This window comes from Bos javanicus, chromosome 7 (assembly GCF_032452875.1).
Source record: "Bos javanicus breed banteng chromosome 7, ARS-OSU_banteng_1.0, whole genome shotgun sequence".
Classification (NCBI taxonomy): Eukaryota; Metazoa; Chordata; class Mammalia; order Artiodactyla; family Bovidae; genus Bos; species Bos javanicus.
The window spans coordinates 51,188,175-51,204,022 of record NC_083874.1 but is presented as its reverse complement, the minus strand read 5'-3'; the positions used below and the strand labels follow the sequence as shown (position 1 = coordinate 51,204,022).

The following is a 15,848-nucleotide window of genomic DNA, read 5'->3' as shown; positions in this document are numbered from 1 at the left end:
GGTGTGGAGAGAGGGATAAAAAGGAATAAAGTAAAACAAGACAGGAACCATGATGACAAAGTCCAGGAATTAAGTATGATTAACTCAACCTTCCATACTTGAAGTTCAAAGGGGAAGTGAAGGTGCAGGAGTGACCATAAACAGAAGGAAGATCCAATAAAGTACCACAGGAATTCAGAGAAAAGAAATGACTCCTTAAGAGGAACTGAGGTGCACACAAAAGAAGTGTATTTTTTATCTTGATATCATTTTAATGTTTTGCAATAGATTAGTTAGTTCTAAGCTATACAACTACATAGAATCATCAGACTCACAATTTAGGATCTCAGTAGAATCAGTTACTACAAATAAATTACATGCAAGAAGTGGCTTCAGTCAACAAATTTCTTTACAAAATTAAATTTGGGTGGTGGTGGTCCCTGGGAACCAATGTTCCCTGATGGTCCAGTGATTAAGAATTTGCCTGTCAATGCAGGGAACATGTTGATTCCTATTTGGGCAACTAAGCCTGTGTATCACAAGAGAAAGTACTGCAATGAGAACCCTGCACGCCGCAACTAGAGTAGCCCCCATTCACCACAGCTAAAGAAACCCATGTGCAGCAATGAAGACTCAGTGCAGCCAAAAATAAATAAATAAATTTATTAAAAAATTAAATATGGAAAGACAAAGGTTTGATATTACTTATATATCCTTTCCCAAGTGTACTCATAACTATAGATGATAAAGCTAAACAATGCTATGAAACTGAGCATATCACTCTTACCCAGCTTCATTTCTTTTTTTATAAAGGTATTTCTGAGGCCTCTATCAATGTCAGCTAGGATCTCAAATCTTTGACAACTAACAATGGATAAGTGAAATTAGTTGCCTAAACCAGGAGACTATAGTCAAGATGGATGGAGCCTGGACGAATGGTGCACATGAAAGAAGAATGTTTGAGTAGAATATATAAAAAAACACCTGGGTAAGACTTATGGGCATGAATATATTTTAAAAGGATGCAAATATGCATAAAGACTTCAGATAGGAGTAAAATGTTATAAACTTGAAAAGATGATTGCTAAGAGGAAAAGAGTCCTAGAGAATAAGAATCCTCTCTCCATCCCTAGCTACATATGCAATGCATATATCTATGGACTTAGAAAAAACAAAAACAAAAGGATCAAACAGCAAATTCAACACTCAAAGGAACTTCTCCAGAGACATAAGTGAGAAATTTTAGGAAGAAAAATTAAGGAGAAAATAATATATCTTTAATAATTTAAGATAGCTTTTTCTATCCACACAGGTGTACTTTTACATCATCAATTTATTTTTCCTAATTTATAATCATATAATATTCTATGATGCACTCAAACACAACGCATTATTACACCTTCATCCTGCAAAAATAAATGTTGGGGTTGGCAACACCGCTTGGTATCTGGCAACAGCAAGTGCCAAGTGTCTAGATACAAGTGTTAATTTTTCCTGCCCTAATAATTTAGTAAAATGAAAGATTCCATAAAAGGTAGGTTCAGTTTAATACTATTCAGTAAGTAATAAAACATCAAAGTGAAGAAAATAAGTAGATATTAGTATAAGAAGATATTTCAGTAAGCAAAAATACAATTACTCACTTAAGTATCAACTTAGAAATCATGACCCAAACATTTCAGTTGACTTACATAGTAGATCTAAATTTAAAATGCCTTACTTCCTTTCTGTACATACTGTGTCCTTCCTAGCTCATTTCTTGGTTATTCTGTGGCTCTGTGTCAATAAATATTTTTTCAATTATTTCTTACGTAGTACTGAATTTCCCTACTCAAAGTTACTACAGTCTTCTATAGGATACAGTCAAACAAAAAAACAACAAAAACTGAGGCTTTTAGGTTCAAATACTTTACTAAAGTCTATTAGCTGGTTAGGATCCTCAGATTCTTAACAAGTACATGCTTAATTTGCTTTTTATTTCTTAAGACTAAAAATAGCAGTCTTCATTTTCTGAAGTTAGAATAGCTCGGTAGCCAATGGAAAACTGCTAGAATTAGCTTAAGTTGGAGAGACTGCAGGTTATTTTTGAAATTAATAGTTTAGAAATGAAGTAATCCTTGGTAAAGGCACTCAATACTCTAAATTACTAAAACTGACATTAAATTTGAAAGAAGTTTCTGTTTGGTGCTGTACAGTCGCCTTACCAACTTTACTTAAAGCTATATTTTTTAAAAAAGTTGTATTAAAGATACTGAAACCTACTTACACACTTGATTATGATTTCAAACATCTAGAACTTGTCATATAATGGATGAAATATGCTTATAAGTTGGTTTTATCTGTAGTAGTTTTTAATACTTTACATACTACCTATTTATTTCAGAGAACTCAGATATGACAACCATACATGATTATCAAGTGAAGGTACTTTATATCTACAAATGAAAATATAGCAGAAAAAAAACAGAGCTCATAAACTTGAGTCCTTTAAACAGTGTATCCTCTTCAATATTCCATTTGACTGTTTTTCATATACTTTTTAATAGTTATTTGTCTATGTTCACATACTGACAGATGTTAATCCATTCAGTGAAATGGATTTCATGAAAGAAACTAAATATAATTCTTAAATTGACATTCACTGAATTGCATCAATGATACTAGGACTTGACTGACAGCAAACACATATTTTCATTCCTCATATTATAGTATTATTTAGCTAAAGCATTGTGAAATGAAAAATGAATGCCTGATACATTTTTGCTACTTTAATAAAATGAAGTACTTGGTATATGCTTATTTTTGGCATTGCCAGATGAAAACTACACCTGGAAGTACGTTACCATTTTAATAAATCATTTTCCTAGTACTTCTGTCTTTCCTATTTTAAATGGTATACAAGATGATTAGCATTTGTCAGAATTACCTACCTCAATTCTAGATATACAGTAACTGTGTACCATGGAAGTATCTTTATGAATTCATACATTAGGTGATAAAAATGCCCATTTTAAAGAAAATAATTCAAGAACTAACCTTTTTGTACTCCTAAAACAGCAGGAGAGTTCTCCTGTAAAGTTCTGTCAGGTTCCTGAGGAGGTACAACCATGGCAAGTGTATGCATTGGCACACGTGGAACCTAAAAAATCAACTCAGAAAAAAATGATCTCAGACCAAAGAATAAAACAAAGGTCCATACATGAAACAGAGATCTTGTTTTAGATTTTCTTCATATACCACCAAATGAAACAGAGATCTTATTTTAGATTTTCTTCATATACCACCAAATTAACTTTTTTGTTTCTTTAAAAGAATAAGAGGGAAAGGAAGATGAAAAAGAAGGAGCAGCAGCATTGTTTACCAAGCAATAATTTCTGAGAATACTGATAGGGCAAATTCAGGCAATCTACACATAGTCCATGATTTAAGCTAAATGGAATTAATATCACTCTCTTGTTAAGGAGACAGCCTTGCTGGTTTTAATTATAGCTAGGAATAAAAGTAACATGATCAACTGACCAATTTACCCTTGTTCAAATTCTATAGGGTCAAAAGAAAAAAATCCAACACATTTCCCAAATTAGTGTATTTTAGCAGTTCTCAGGATACCGTTGTAGAAAAGAACTTAAGACATCACTGAACTTTGTATACTTATTATACTCTCTACATACTCTCTGTATTTTTAGGTAGGTTTAAAAATTAATGAATATTTGGTGCATATATCACTCACACTTTCCTGGTTGATAAGAGTAGCTATCTTTAGAATATCTCTAGAAAAGGTATTTCCAGTATATCTCTTAAGAGTCCTTTGGACTACAAGGAGATCAAACCAGTCAATCTTAAAGGAAATCAACCTTGAATATTCATTGGAAGGACTGCTGCTGAAGCCAAAAAAGACTTTGGCCACCTGATGTGAAGAGCCAACTCATTGGAAAAGATCCTGATGCTAGGAAAGAGTGAAGGCAAAAGGAGAAGCAGGTGGCCCAGGATACGATGGTTAGATAGTGTCACCAACTCAATGCACATAAGTTTGAGCAAACTCCAGGAGTTTGTGGAAGACAGAGGAGTCTGGCATGCTACAGCTCATGGGGTCGCAAAGAGTTGGACATGACTTAACAACTGAATAAAAACAACCAGGATAATTAACAGTCTTGGGAGGTACTAAGGGAAAAGCTTTCTCTTGGTTAACAACTCTAAAGACCTAGCTGAATAAAAGGACAACTTGGAATGCTTATATGGTATTAAGTGTGCATTTTTTTTTTTTAAACCAAACACTATTTTCAGTAAATAAAGACAATTAAAAAATTTCCATGTACTTTTCAAGAAAATCTCAAAAGAATTTAGGACAAGATTTATTCAAATTTTAAAAGAGAAATAAGCCTATTTTATCTAAGACTAATTTTAAACAAAATTTCCAATTTGAAGAATATTTATAAGTTTAAATTCTATTTTATATTACCTGAGATTGATCTTGAGAAGGTGGGGTAAGCTGAGACACATCTGTGGTAGGAACTGACAGAACATTGTTTGGATAATCCAAAAGATAAGAAACAACATTAGTATGACCACCTTTTGCAGCTTCAATGAGCATTGTTGAGCCATCCTGAGAAAAATTGATATTGTAATTAATTGTCAGTTTCTTTTAATGATTACTAAACACATTTAGTTTCTTAGCTCATATAAAATCAAAACTTAAACAGTAATGAATATTAATAATATTAAGCACTAAAATATCTGAAATATATTTTAATAATGATATATAATTTCCTTATTTTGAAGTAGAATACCTTGAGACGATGAGTAGGGTCAGCCCCATGAGCCAAGAGTAGCTCCACCACTGCCAGGTGACCTCCTGCACATGCCAGTGACACTACTGTATGATCATTATTGGCTGTAGCCCTATTCACATTAGCACCTTCAAAGAAAAATAAAAAAGCAATCTTAGCAAAGCCAGCTCAGACAATATGATTTTTGAAACATTTCTGAAATACAACATAGACATAAAAAAGTACAAAAATCATACACGTATAGTTTGAAATATTTCTCAAAGTGAACATAATTGTGTAACCAGCACCCAGATCAAGAAACAGATTATCCACATACCAGAAGCCCCACTTTGTGTACGCTTTCAGTCACTACCCACCCCTCCAATGATAAGTACTATCCTGACTTCCAAACTGATTTTAGGTTTTGAACTTTATATGAATGAAATCACACAGTGAACTCTTTTTGTGCCTGGCTTCTTTCACTCAGTATAATATTTGTGAGAGTCATCTACACTGTTGCAGTCCATTCATTCAATGCCACTTCTAAGATGAAAAATCTAGATTAATAAATATATATAGTTTAACATATATACGAGCACCAAATAATACCATTGTATGTAACTCTTTAAAGACATTTTTGATCTACTTCTAAAATGTGGCAGTATAGCCAGGTCTCAAGGTAGAGAACTTTTGAAACAATACTTAAGAGAAATATAATTTTTCATATTGTGTATTTTAAAAGTTAGAGACCTGGATATGAAGAGAAGACATAAGATCATCTGAATATATTAAAAGGCAATTTAGTAAGTTGTTCAATAGCTCTGTACAATATAATCTAAAGAAAGTCTAAATGCAAAATCTTTTCTTAGCCTCTTTTTTTGGTAAGTTAATTTTGATCGCCAGGAAAAAAAGACTTTATTTTTAGTTCAACTACCTTTTAAAATCCCAATGGATCCAATTAGATAAGACTACAGCAATGTTTGGTCCTCCTTCTTCCTTAATACCAGATTTATTTTATGAAAGAAAAATAAACCTATGGGAAACTAATAATTATTTAATTTTCAAAACTACCCAGCTGAACCTAATCCTAACTTACATTAAAGTACATTTAGCGGGGAGGGGAAAGTACATTTGGGAAAGGCAAGGTACATCAATAAGCATCCTTACATTAGCAACATGAGATTATTTCTAAAGCTGTTAATACAGCTGACTTAACTATATAAACCATAAACAATGGTAGTAGACTTTCTCCCCTCTATCCTTCCCTATTTCCAGCAGAACTGCCTTAAGTGCTGAACAATACTGTATCTACTATACATAGCTGGACATTTTACATTCGACTTTTCCAACTTTTGGGAGTAAGTATATACTGTTTGGTTGATGAAAATTCAAACTTGAAACTAATAAAGATTCCAGCAAAGTACCTTATGAACTCTGCTTCCTAAGAATATACAGCAATAAGAGACTAGAATTCAATACGTAGACTACAGGTAAAGTAGCTTTAACATAAATTACAACAGTTTAGGAACTTTTTACAGAAGTTGCAGCTTCTTGAAAATTCTCATTTGTACTTTCTTTACCTTTGCTAATAAGAAACTGCACAGTACACAAATGACCAGCTCTTGCAGCTTTCATTAAAGGTGTTCTTCCACCTTCAGATTCATGCTCCTAAAGAGACATAAAATAATCCGTTAGTGCCAATTCATTAACCATCCATCTTAAATACTTAGTAGCAATGACATAAGAAATAATGAAGATTTAATACTCAGTCAATGCAATCACTTATGCTGCTGCTGCTGCTAAGTCGCTTCAGTCGTGTCCGACTCTGTTCGACCCCATGGACTGCAGCCTACCAGGCTTCTCCATCCATGGGATTCTCCAGGCAAGAACACTGGAGTGGGTTGCCATTTCCTTCTCCAGTGCATGAAAGTGGAAAGTGAAAGTGAAGTCGCTCAGTTGTGTCCGACTCTTAGCGACCCCACGGACTGCAGCCTACCAGGCTCCTCCGTCCATGGGATTTTCCAGGCAACAGTACTGGAGTGGGGTACCATTGCTGTTACCTACCTCAAATCCTGGAAAATACAGGATTAATTTCAGTCCACACTAGTTAGTGTAACTTTCTAACAGCAAGTTCAGTTTTGCACACCAAACAGTAACCATTAAAAATTAGACTTATGTTTAGTTTGATTCCCAAAAAGAAATAACTGCATTTTTTTTCCCCCTAATACTAAGTTTCCCTAATTATTCATCTGAACTCTGAAAAAGGAACCTTAATTTTATGAGGTGATTATGAGGATCACATCATATCAGAAGCCAGTAAGAGTTGTATCAAAGATGAGAAACCAGTCAAACATTGTGGTATTTCAGGAGTAAAGGGAAAAGGAAAAAGAAAAACACAAATGAGCAGATTTTTTTAGAGTAAAATTAAATGCTTGAACAGCCAAAGGCAAAAGAAGCAGTCTTATAATAGCAGAAAGATTGTGTTCTTCCTAGGAAGTTTACCAGCAAGAAGAATGAATGATAAAATAGCTTCCAACCATTCTTTATTAACTCTAAGGGCCCATGGACAGAGGAGCCTGGACGGCTGCAGTCCATGGTGTCGCAAAGAGTTGGACATGACTGAGTGACTAACACACACACACACATGAAGAATGCATAACTATAGACAATGCCAAAATAATGTGGTTTTAGAATGGATTTTGAACTTGAAAATTCAAGTGTAGATAAATGTAATATTCCGGCCATTAACTTCAAACAAAACAGAATACACATCATGAAGAGCTTACTCAGAAAGACATAGAAAGTCATGTCAATACACTATACACTGGAATTCTATCAGCTAAACACTGGAAAGAAAGTGCTCCCTTTAGCAACTGCTATTTACCTTCTGTCTCAGGGCCCTTTTCCTTAAGCTGCTATCTCTTCCCTATAACACTTGTTAGCTCCTTTTCATCCTTGATTGTTTCAAGTGTTGTGTCCTCAAGGAAGATCATCCTGAACCTTCTTAACTAGATCAATTTTCCTAATATCAACTTATAAAGAGTTCTACGAATTGCTCCTTTTTAAGTTTCAAACACATATTAGTTTGTGTAACTATTTAGGGTTACATGTCCACCACTAAAATGCAAGCTTCATAAGAACAGCAATCATGTCCATTTCTGCTTACTATTATATACCTAATATCTAAAATGATTAAGTACTTGAATACTGTTTACCAAGAAGGTACCTAAGCATAACTGACCTCTCAAATCTTCCCTCTCACAGAAATGAAGCTTGAAGTTTAAATTTTCTACTAGGTAAATAAGAGAAAGAGAAGTTAACAATAAATTAAAAGTAGTAGCTAAAATTAGATTAAGAAATTGATTATCTGCATCAGATAATACATTTTATTAGATCATGGGTGGGCAACACTAATGTCGTTTTTCCTTTTTTGGGGGGATGCTTTCTCATTTCTTAAGCCTGGCAGTGACATCCATCAAAGCAACCAGATCCCATGAATAGTGGCAAAGACAAAAGATTTTGAAAGCCCTGTTTAGAATAAACTTTTAATTAACTGTTAATTCTGTATATTTAAAATATTCCCATAGCTGTTAAAAATAAGAAATCAAAGAGCCTCACCTCAATTTTGAAATTTCAAAATTCAACATATTAATAAAATTTTGGAAATAAAAGGTGTTAAAAGCTGCCTATTTTATTTTCCTCCCTATAAATATACATCCATTCCTTTGGTTTTGAACAATTATGTTTGAGGAAACAGCTGATAAGACAATGCTGCAACTTTATAATGGATTTACACTTCTTGTCCTAAAATTAAAAATGTATATCCCACAACCTATATCACTTGACCCAAAATATCTGATCACTAAATCTTTCTTTTAGGATAGAAATCAAATTTGTTTATACAGTTGACCCTTGAATAACATGGGGCTCGAACTGTGTGGGTCCATTTATATGTTGATAACTAAGTACTACATTACATGATCTGTGGTTGGTTGATCACAGGGATGCAGAAACCAGAATTACATGGGTAAAGTTACATGCAAATTTTCCACTACACAGGTGGGCATCCCTAACCCCCATGTTGTTAGAAGGTCTGCTGGCTACTTAATGAATAGTACTACTATTCACTTACGAATGTTGGGTTTATTATTTCAGCCAATATTTGTTCAGTATCAATAAAATTTTAGAAAAGAAATCACGATTTTCCCCTGCATATACAAAATTAATTTTCAAGGCAACAAAATTACTTTTCAAGGCTACAAAGTTAGATACTGTGCAGTTTAACTTTTCTTTCTCTTTTGAAGAAAACTAAAAAATAAAGGGATTATCTATTCTTTGAACTTTTGGTAAAGCTCACTGATAAATCCTTCTGGGATGCTCTTACCCTTTTAGGAGATGGGTGGTTTTGAACTATTGACTCAATTGTAAAAGTTATTGTTTTATTAAGGTATGTGATTCTAGAACTTCCTTTTTTTGCGCTGCACAGTGCAGCTTGCATGATCTTAGTTCATCAACCAAGGACTGAACCTGGGAACTCGTCAGTGAAAGTGCAGAGTCCTAACCACTGGATCACCAGGGAATTTCCTGGAATCATTTTTGATAATTTATATTTATAGAAAATAATCAATCATTTCATCTAAGTATTCAAACTGATTGTTCATACTGCCCTATAAATTTAGTCCTCTACTATATCAAAGTTATAACTCCGTTTAAGTTTATACCATGTATCTGTGCCTTTTGCCCCTTTGAAAAAAGCTGGTCTTACCTACTTCAGAATTTTTTAAAAATCAGCTTTTATTTTGCTGTTTACCCCTATTTTTTAAACTCTTTTTTTGTTTACTACTCAATATTAACTTTTTTTTAACCTTATATCCTTCCTTCTTTGTGCTGTTGTTCTTTGAGTAGATTCACTTCCTTTCATTATAGACACACACACACACACACACACACACACACAATTTTCCTTCTAGGGACCACTTTAGCTGTATCCTCTCTCCCAAGTTTTAATGTGTAGTTTTAGTGATAACAACTATTTTGTAGTTTTTACTGTGATTGCCTTTTAAACTCATGAATTATGTAAAAGTATATTTCCTCATTTTCTAATTGTATGGGATTATTTTTAAAAAGGTTTTATTGTCAATTTGTAATTTTAAAACTACAAAAGATTAGAGAATGTAGTTCATAGCATGAAGAAGTTTGTTTTAAAAACTTTTTTTGTGGGCTACCATGTATCATTTTTATGTATATTCAATGCACTGGAAAATATATTCCATATTTATTGGAAACAAAATTATAGCTCTCTATAAGAACAAACTTGATTTTTCTATTCTTAGCAATTGTTTTATCTGTCAGTTTCATGGAGAAGTGTGGGAAAAAAATCCTATGAGCAGAAATGTAGAACTAATTTTCTTGTAACTATAATTTTCTATTTTAGTTGGAGGGTAGATGTTAGATACTGATAAGTGACTGATTGTTATACTAATGGGAGGAGCATTTATTTATCTCTAAAAATAATTTTGGCTTAAAATTCCATTTTGTTTGATATTAATATTGTCTTACATAACGTTTTCCATTATTTTGTCAATCTTTTCCCTGTCATTTTGCTTTAGTTCTTTCTCCTGAAAACAGAATTCACTAGATTTTGATTTTGAATCTAATTCAAACTTCTCTGCCCTTTTAACAAATGAGTTGAATAGGTTTGTATTTGTTCTGATTAATAAATTTTTCTTAAAAAAAAAAAAAAAAAAAAAAGATTCTTTAAAGTTATTCGGTACCTGATTATTCTCTCCAGAACAACACAAGAATTCTAACACGGTTTTTAAACTTTCTAACATATCCTGCTGAATTACATACTATTTCTGTCTAGATTTTAGCACTACTTTGTTTTTAAGCATAAAAATTTAAGTTTTATACTCACAAATTTGTATTTATAGTTTACCAGCTTCTGTGCCTACCAAGGCTTCTTGCATCCCACACCTTCCTCCAGGGTTCTTTTTTCTTCTTATTGATGTACATATATTTTAGTAGTTCTTTTGGCAAGGGTCTGAGGTGGTAAACTCTTTTATTCTTTGTAGATCTGAAAATATCTACATCTGAAAATATAAGTATGTCTTCTTCTTTGGAATGCTAGCAGAGTACAGAATTCTGTATCATGCTATTATCTTCTGATATTTGGAGGATATTACCCTCTGTTGTTTTCTGTAATTATTATTGTTGATGAGAATCTATTGTCAAAAAGGTAAATGGTCTTCCTTTGAGAATAATTCATTTTTCCTATAATGGCTTTTAAGATTTTTTTCTTTATCTTTAAAATTCTGCAGTTTCATTTGTTCTTCTTAGTGATTTTTTCAACCAAGGATTCCTGTCAGCCTTCAGTTCTAGAAAATTCTCCATCAGTATCCCTTCAAGCATTTCTTAGTGATTTTTTTCTAAGACTCATGTCAGGTTTCAATTCTAGAAAATTCTCCATCATTATCTCTTCAAGCATTGCCTTTGCTTGCTATTTCTATTTTCTCCTTCAGCAACTTCAAATAAATATATGGTAGAGCCTATTTCATTTCTCTCAATTTCTCTTTTATATTTTCCATCTCTTTATTTTTGTGCTGTATTTATTTATCATTTGATTAAATCTTTATTCAACTGTCCAACATACTGTTTATCCTATACATTTTTAATATAAATTTATTTAAATTGGAGGCTAATTACTTTACAATATTGTATTGGTTTTGCCATACATCAACATGAATCTGTATCCTATACATTTTTATTTTCAAAAATTTTTTTACCTGAAAGTTTAAGTATTTCATATCTACTTGACCTTAATTCATAATTATCAGCTCCTATTTCACTGCCTCTCATTATTTTATGGCTACTGTTCATAGTTTAAGCATGTTTAAAATCTCTGATTAAAGTCTTTTATTTCGATTTTCTTGGGCCTATATTCTCCTAGTTTGCTGGCTGTTTGCTTGCATTTTGACTATCTCTCTTGATGTAGATTTGCTCCTGAGCTTTACAATTTTTCTTATTTGAAAAAGTTCATTTTGCATGGCAGTTGGTTTTTTTTTTCTTTTATTTCCATTTATAAACTTATCCCTTCTCATCAGATGGTCTGAAAGTTACCTTAATCTGGTCCGTTTCAGAAGTAGACCTTTACCTGGCAACTTAAGCTTCTTATCCCATGAGGTTATTTCTGTTCTTCTTTCTTCTCACTATATCAAATAATGATGTCCTCCAAGTTCTTAGCTACACTGCTGTCTTTGCCTCTTCCCTCTATGAAGAACAATCTGCTAATTTCTAACAGTAATCCTGGGCAGTTGCTTTGAGTTTTTTTCCCACCCTGCTTCACAAGCTGGGCAATAATAAATTAGGTACCACTTTCATGCTTCAATCAAGTAGACTAAATCTATTGGCCTGCTCTATGTGAGATACATTCAGTTCTTATTCCCTTAAAGATGAAATTCAAGCCCCAAATAGCTTCAACTGTAGATCCAGAGTCCATTTTTAGTCCACAGTTCTTTAACCTTGTTTCTGAGTATAGCTACATGTTTTTAGTTTAGTTTGTTACCCTCGCATATTTTATTTACTGTATCTATGTACTTGACACAGAACAGAGAGGTTTCAAAATATATTAAGAGACTTTACCCTCTTGAAAGGAAGTCATTTGTTACTTGTATTTAAACAAATTTGAGACAGGATTAATTCAACATACAATAGGAAGGAAAGAAAAAATTTTTTTGGCCTTTAAAAAAAAATTATCAGGAGCTTTGTGTATTGCACAGTTTAGAGATCAAGAAAAAATTGATAAAAGTTTTCCAGCTTTAAGTAGTAAAATCTTAAAATATGTATATGTTATTCCTTAGTGAAAAGTTATTTAAAAACTGGGAGGTCCTATTTAGTTTATTAAGGTAAACTAACCACTAATACTTAAAATATATTGATAAGTAGATATTTAGAACTTACAAGTCTGCTACACTTTTTTTCATAAAAAATGTACTGCAAAGTTCTGGTTCTGATGCATAAATACTATGAGAAAAAAGGTACAAGTTTTTTTCTACTTGACTTTAGATAACAAAAATTTTAGATTAAGGTTTTTTTCCTTTAAAATAAGTCAATTTCCTTAAAAACCACAGTCCGGGCCACCCAAGGTATTTGTTCAAGATTGTCACTATATCACAGAGACAGTGCTTCTTGGAGTTGAAGGTGGACAATGTCTTGGGGTAAGGACCAGAATCAGAGGGAGGAAAAGGAGATTGTTTATACTATGTTATGTACTAAAGGATTCTTACATCTCCCTTAGTGAATATGCTCTTCCAACCCACTACTCTGTATACTGATCATTACCTTAGCAATTTGTTACTGATCAGATTCATATCCTTCAATAGAACTGAGATGGAGAAAGATTAAGAGGCACCATATTAGTGCTTGTATTTAGCTCAGTTTCTAAAAACATGTAACAAAGACAAAAACCAAGTTCATTCAGTTTGGATGGAGGAAGGATGATAATAAAGCAAAGATGAGAACAGAACTCAACAATGATGCAGAATAATCTACAGACTCTACAGTATAGACAGCAGAGTCTCTACAGACAGATAGCAGTGTTTCAAAGTATGGAATATAAAGGACTTAATGAGAATCTCCTGGTATATCATCTAAAGTGCAGACTCCCCATTTCAGAGCTGCTGAATCTGAACCTCTAAAAGGAGGGCTGCAAACCTAATTTTTAAAATTATCCTCCAATAAATAATAATAATAAAAATCCCAAGTCTTAAGACTTACAGCTAGAGATAGATTTATAATCACATTTCCTTTAACAAACCCAGAGAGAAAGAAATAACTTTATGTGAACTAACACTCAGTTTTACATTCTTGACAGGAGCCAGAGTTACTACATAAACTGAGCAAAAGTTTACATTTTCACCTAATATTTTGTGAAAGAAATTTATTTACTCTATTCCAAATAGAATGAATATATAACAACTTCTTGTTCCAAAAGCCAATAAAGGTGATCCTTAACAAGCATTATGATTAAAAGTGGCTTGATACTGAAAAATTTATTTTAGATGGCCTAAATTGTGATACAATCACAACTCACTCTTAATTTAAAAATTAAGTACTGCTCCTGAGTGTAAACAAATCTCTCTGAATTATAATGGATATTAAATTTGCTTGACTTTTAAAACCATTAGGGCAAAAATTCCACACATTTTTTTCAAAAGAAAAGAAATGCTTGTTTATAAACAACAATTTCAGAATGAGGCTACATGAGAGGATATTAAGAAAATTTTAATTTTACAGAAATTAGGGCATCAGCTAGTAAATGTGTCACTATTTTTTGTTGTTGTTGTTTGAGGATTATATAAAAAATAATCCACTGTATCACTCTAAATCTGAGTTTCAGACTTTTGTTGAACAAAGCTGAATACAAAAGGCTTTATGACTGAGGGATATCTTAACTCTCTCAATAAAGGAGAATGCAAAAGAACTATCTGAATAGGAAAAACTATTTTCACCTAAGAGGTTTTTTAGGAATACTACATAAATGAATACTAAGGAAGCAAACCTCTAGTAATATAAATCTCTTTTTATTGGAACTTCATAATCTTTTTCAATTGAAGAGTATTTCCTTTGTCACCCAGCAGGGTCCTGGAACTTCTTGGCTGGAATTCAGATACCCAGAGTTCTGGTTACCTACATCATCTATTCTTTATGTAGTAGCTTACAAGCATCAAAGGCCACCCTCACCTGATGCTTGGCCGGATCTATGCCCTCCAAAATAGTCTTCATGTCCTCCTGCTTGTCCTGTGAAAGGAAAAAGAAGAACTCACGGATCTAATTCCAAAAATGAAAATCACATTTGGCCATGAAGACCTTGTGACTGGTACTTCAGGTGCTGGGCTTTGTTAACTTAGGATCTTCAGCTAAAAAGATTCCCATATATAGAGACCATAATCTCATGAACAGAGTATTATTTCTTTAAGAGCATGATAATATGGTCTCTACCAATATAATTTTAACATAAACCTTAACATATGCAGACATAATTCTGCTAAATGTCTAGAATTCATACCTTTGTCTTCAAATACAACTAAAACTACAGGAAAAAAAGAGCAGTATCTTAATATCTAACCAAGGGAAATAATTAAATTGAAAGATCTGTGAATATCAGAAACTGAGAGAAAAAGTAGGGAAAGTATTGTAAGATGATTAAACAGTTCTGTAGTACCTCCTCCTCCCATTATAAATGCAGTCAGTCCTCACACTTCAACTAAAACAGGAGACTTGAAAGAACTTGAGAGATGGAATATCTGTATTTTCTCTAGATCTTAGACTCCAGATAGGAAGAAAGTTCTTGCAGATGAGACAGGAATATAGCTGAAGAAACAGCAAGGAGCACTGCAATCACTGACCAGAGTCAACTATATCTCCAAATAAAAGAGATGTGGCCTAGAGAAATCTTCACTCTAAGTCACTCCTACCTCCTACCCTGGAAGATGTGCTTACCTAAGAAGGTGCATGCTCCTATGGCAAAGATTTAGTGAGAAAATATTCTGAGACAACTATATGATATGAAGAAGCTGACTGTTAAAGCTCACTTGTTCTTCCTTTCTCATCCACATATGAGTTTCAACAAAAACAAGTCCCATTCAAATATGAATAGATAAGCACAAAGTATCCAACACAGAACATATTAAGAAATTCTTAAAAAAACAGAAAGAAAATTTAACCCAAATATTCCCTACACTTTCAAAAAATTAAAGGGAATACAAATGCTTTAAACAGTGGGACAAAGTGATATAAGAGCAAGAGGAAATTTAAAAGTGAGTTGGAAGAGCAGAAGATACTAAGTAATGAGGAAACCATGAAAACCACATTAGAAGCAGCGACAACTTTGCAGAAAAAATAGGGCCCTGATGGATGATCCCTATTAAGAAAGAATACAGAGGAAAAAAAAAAGAAGTGAAAAGAATCAGACATAAAGATAATACAAATAAGGGAGATTCAATATATGGATAATAAATGTCCCAGGAGAAAAAAGAATAGAAAAAAAAGTGTTCTATAGAAGAAGAAAACTGAAGAAGAAGAAAACTGGAAGAAGGATGATAC

At 32.9% G+C, this 15,848-nt stretch overlaps 1 protein-coding gene across 6 annotated transcripts in view; it reads right to left on the bottom strand.

Annotated features, from left to right (window-relative positions):
- The window catches only part of ANKHD1 (ankyrin repeat and KH domain containing 1), a 104,733-nt gene that overhangs the window by 34,093 nt on the left and 54,792 nt on the right, over positions 1-15,848 (bottom strand). For 3 of the 6 annotated variants that reach the window (XM_061423665.1, XM_061423666.1, XM_061423667.1), the window contains exons 11-15: positions 14,487-14,543; positions 6,326-6,413; positions 4,767-4,894; positions 4,439-4,582; positions 3,016-3,118 (exon numbers count right to left, since the gene is read on the bottom strand). In XM_061423665.1, coding sequence (XP_061279649.1) covers positions 3,016-3,118; positions 4,439-4,582; positions 4,767-4,894; positions 6,326-6,413; positions 14,487-14,543 — 520 coding nt within the window. Of the gene's footprint in view, positions 1-3,015; positions 3,119-4,438; positions 4,583-4,766; positions 4,895-6,325; positions 6,414-10,478; positions 14,544-15,848 lie in introns of those variants that run through there. The other 3 variants (XM_061423669.1, XM_061423668.1, XM_061423670.1) reach the window with 2 other exon arrangements.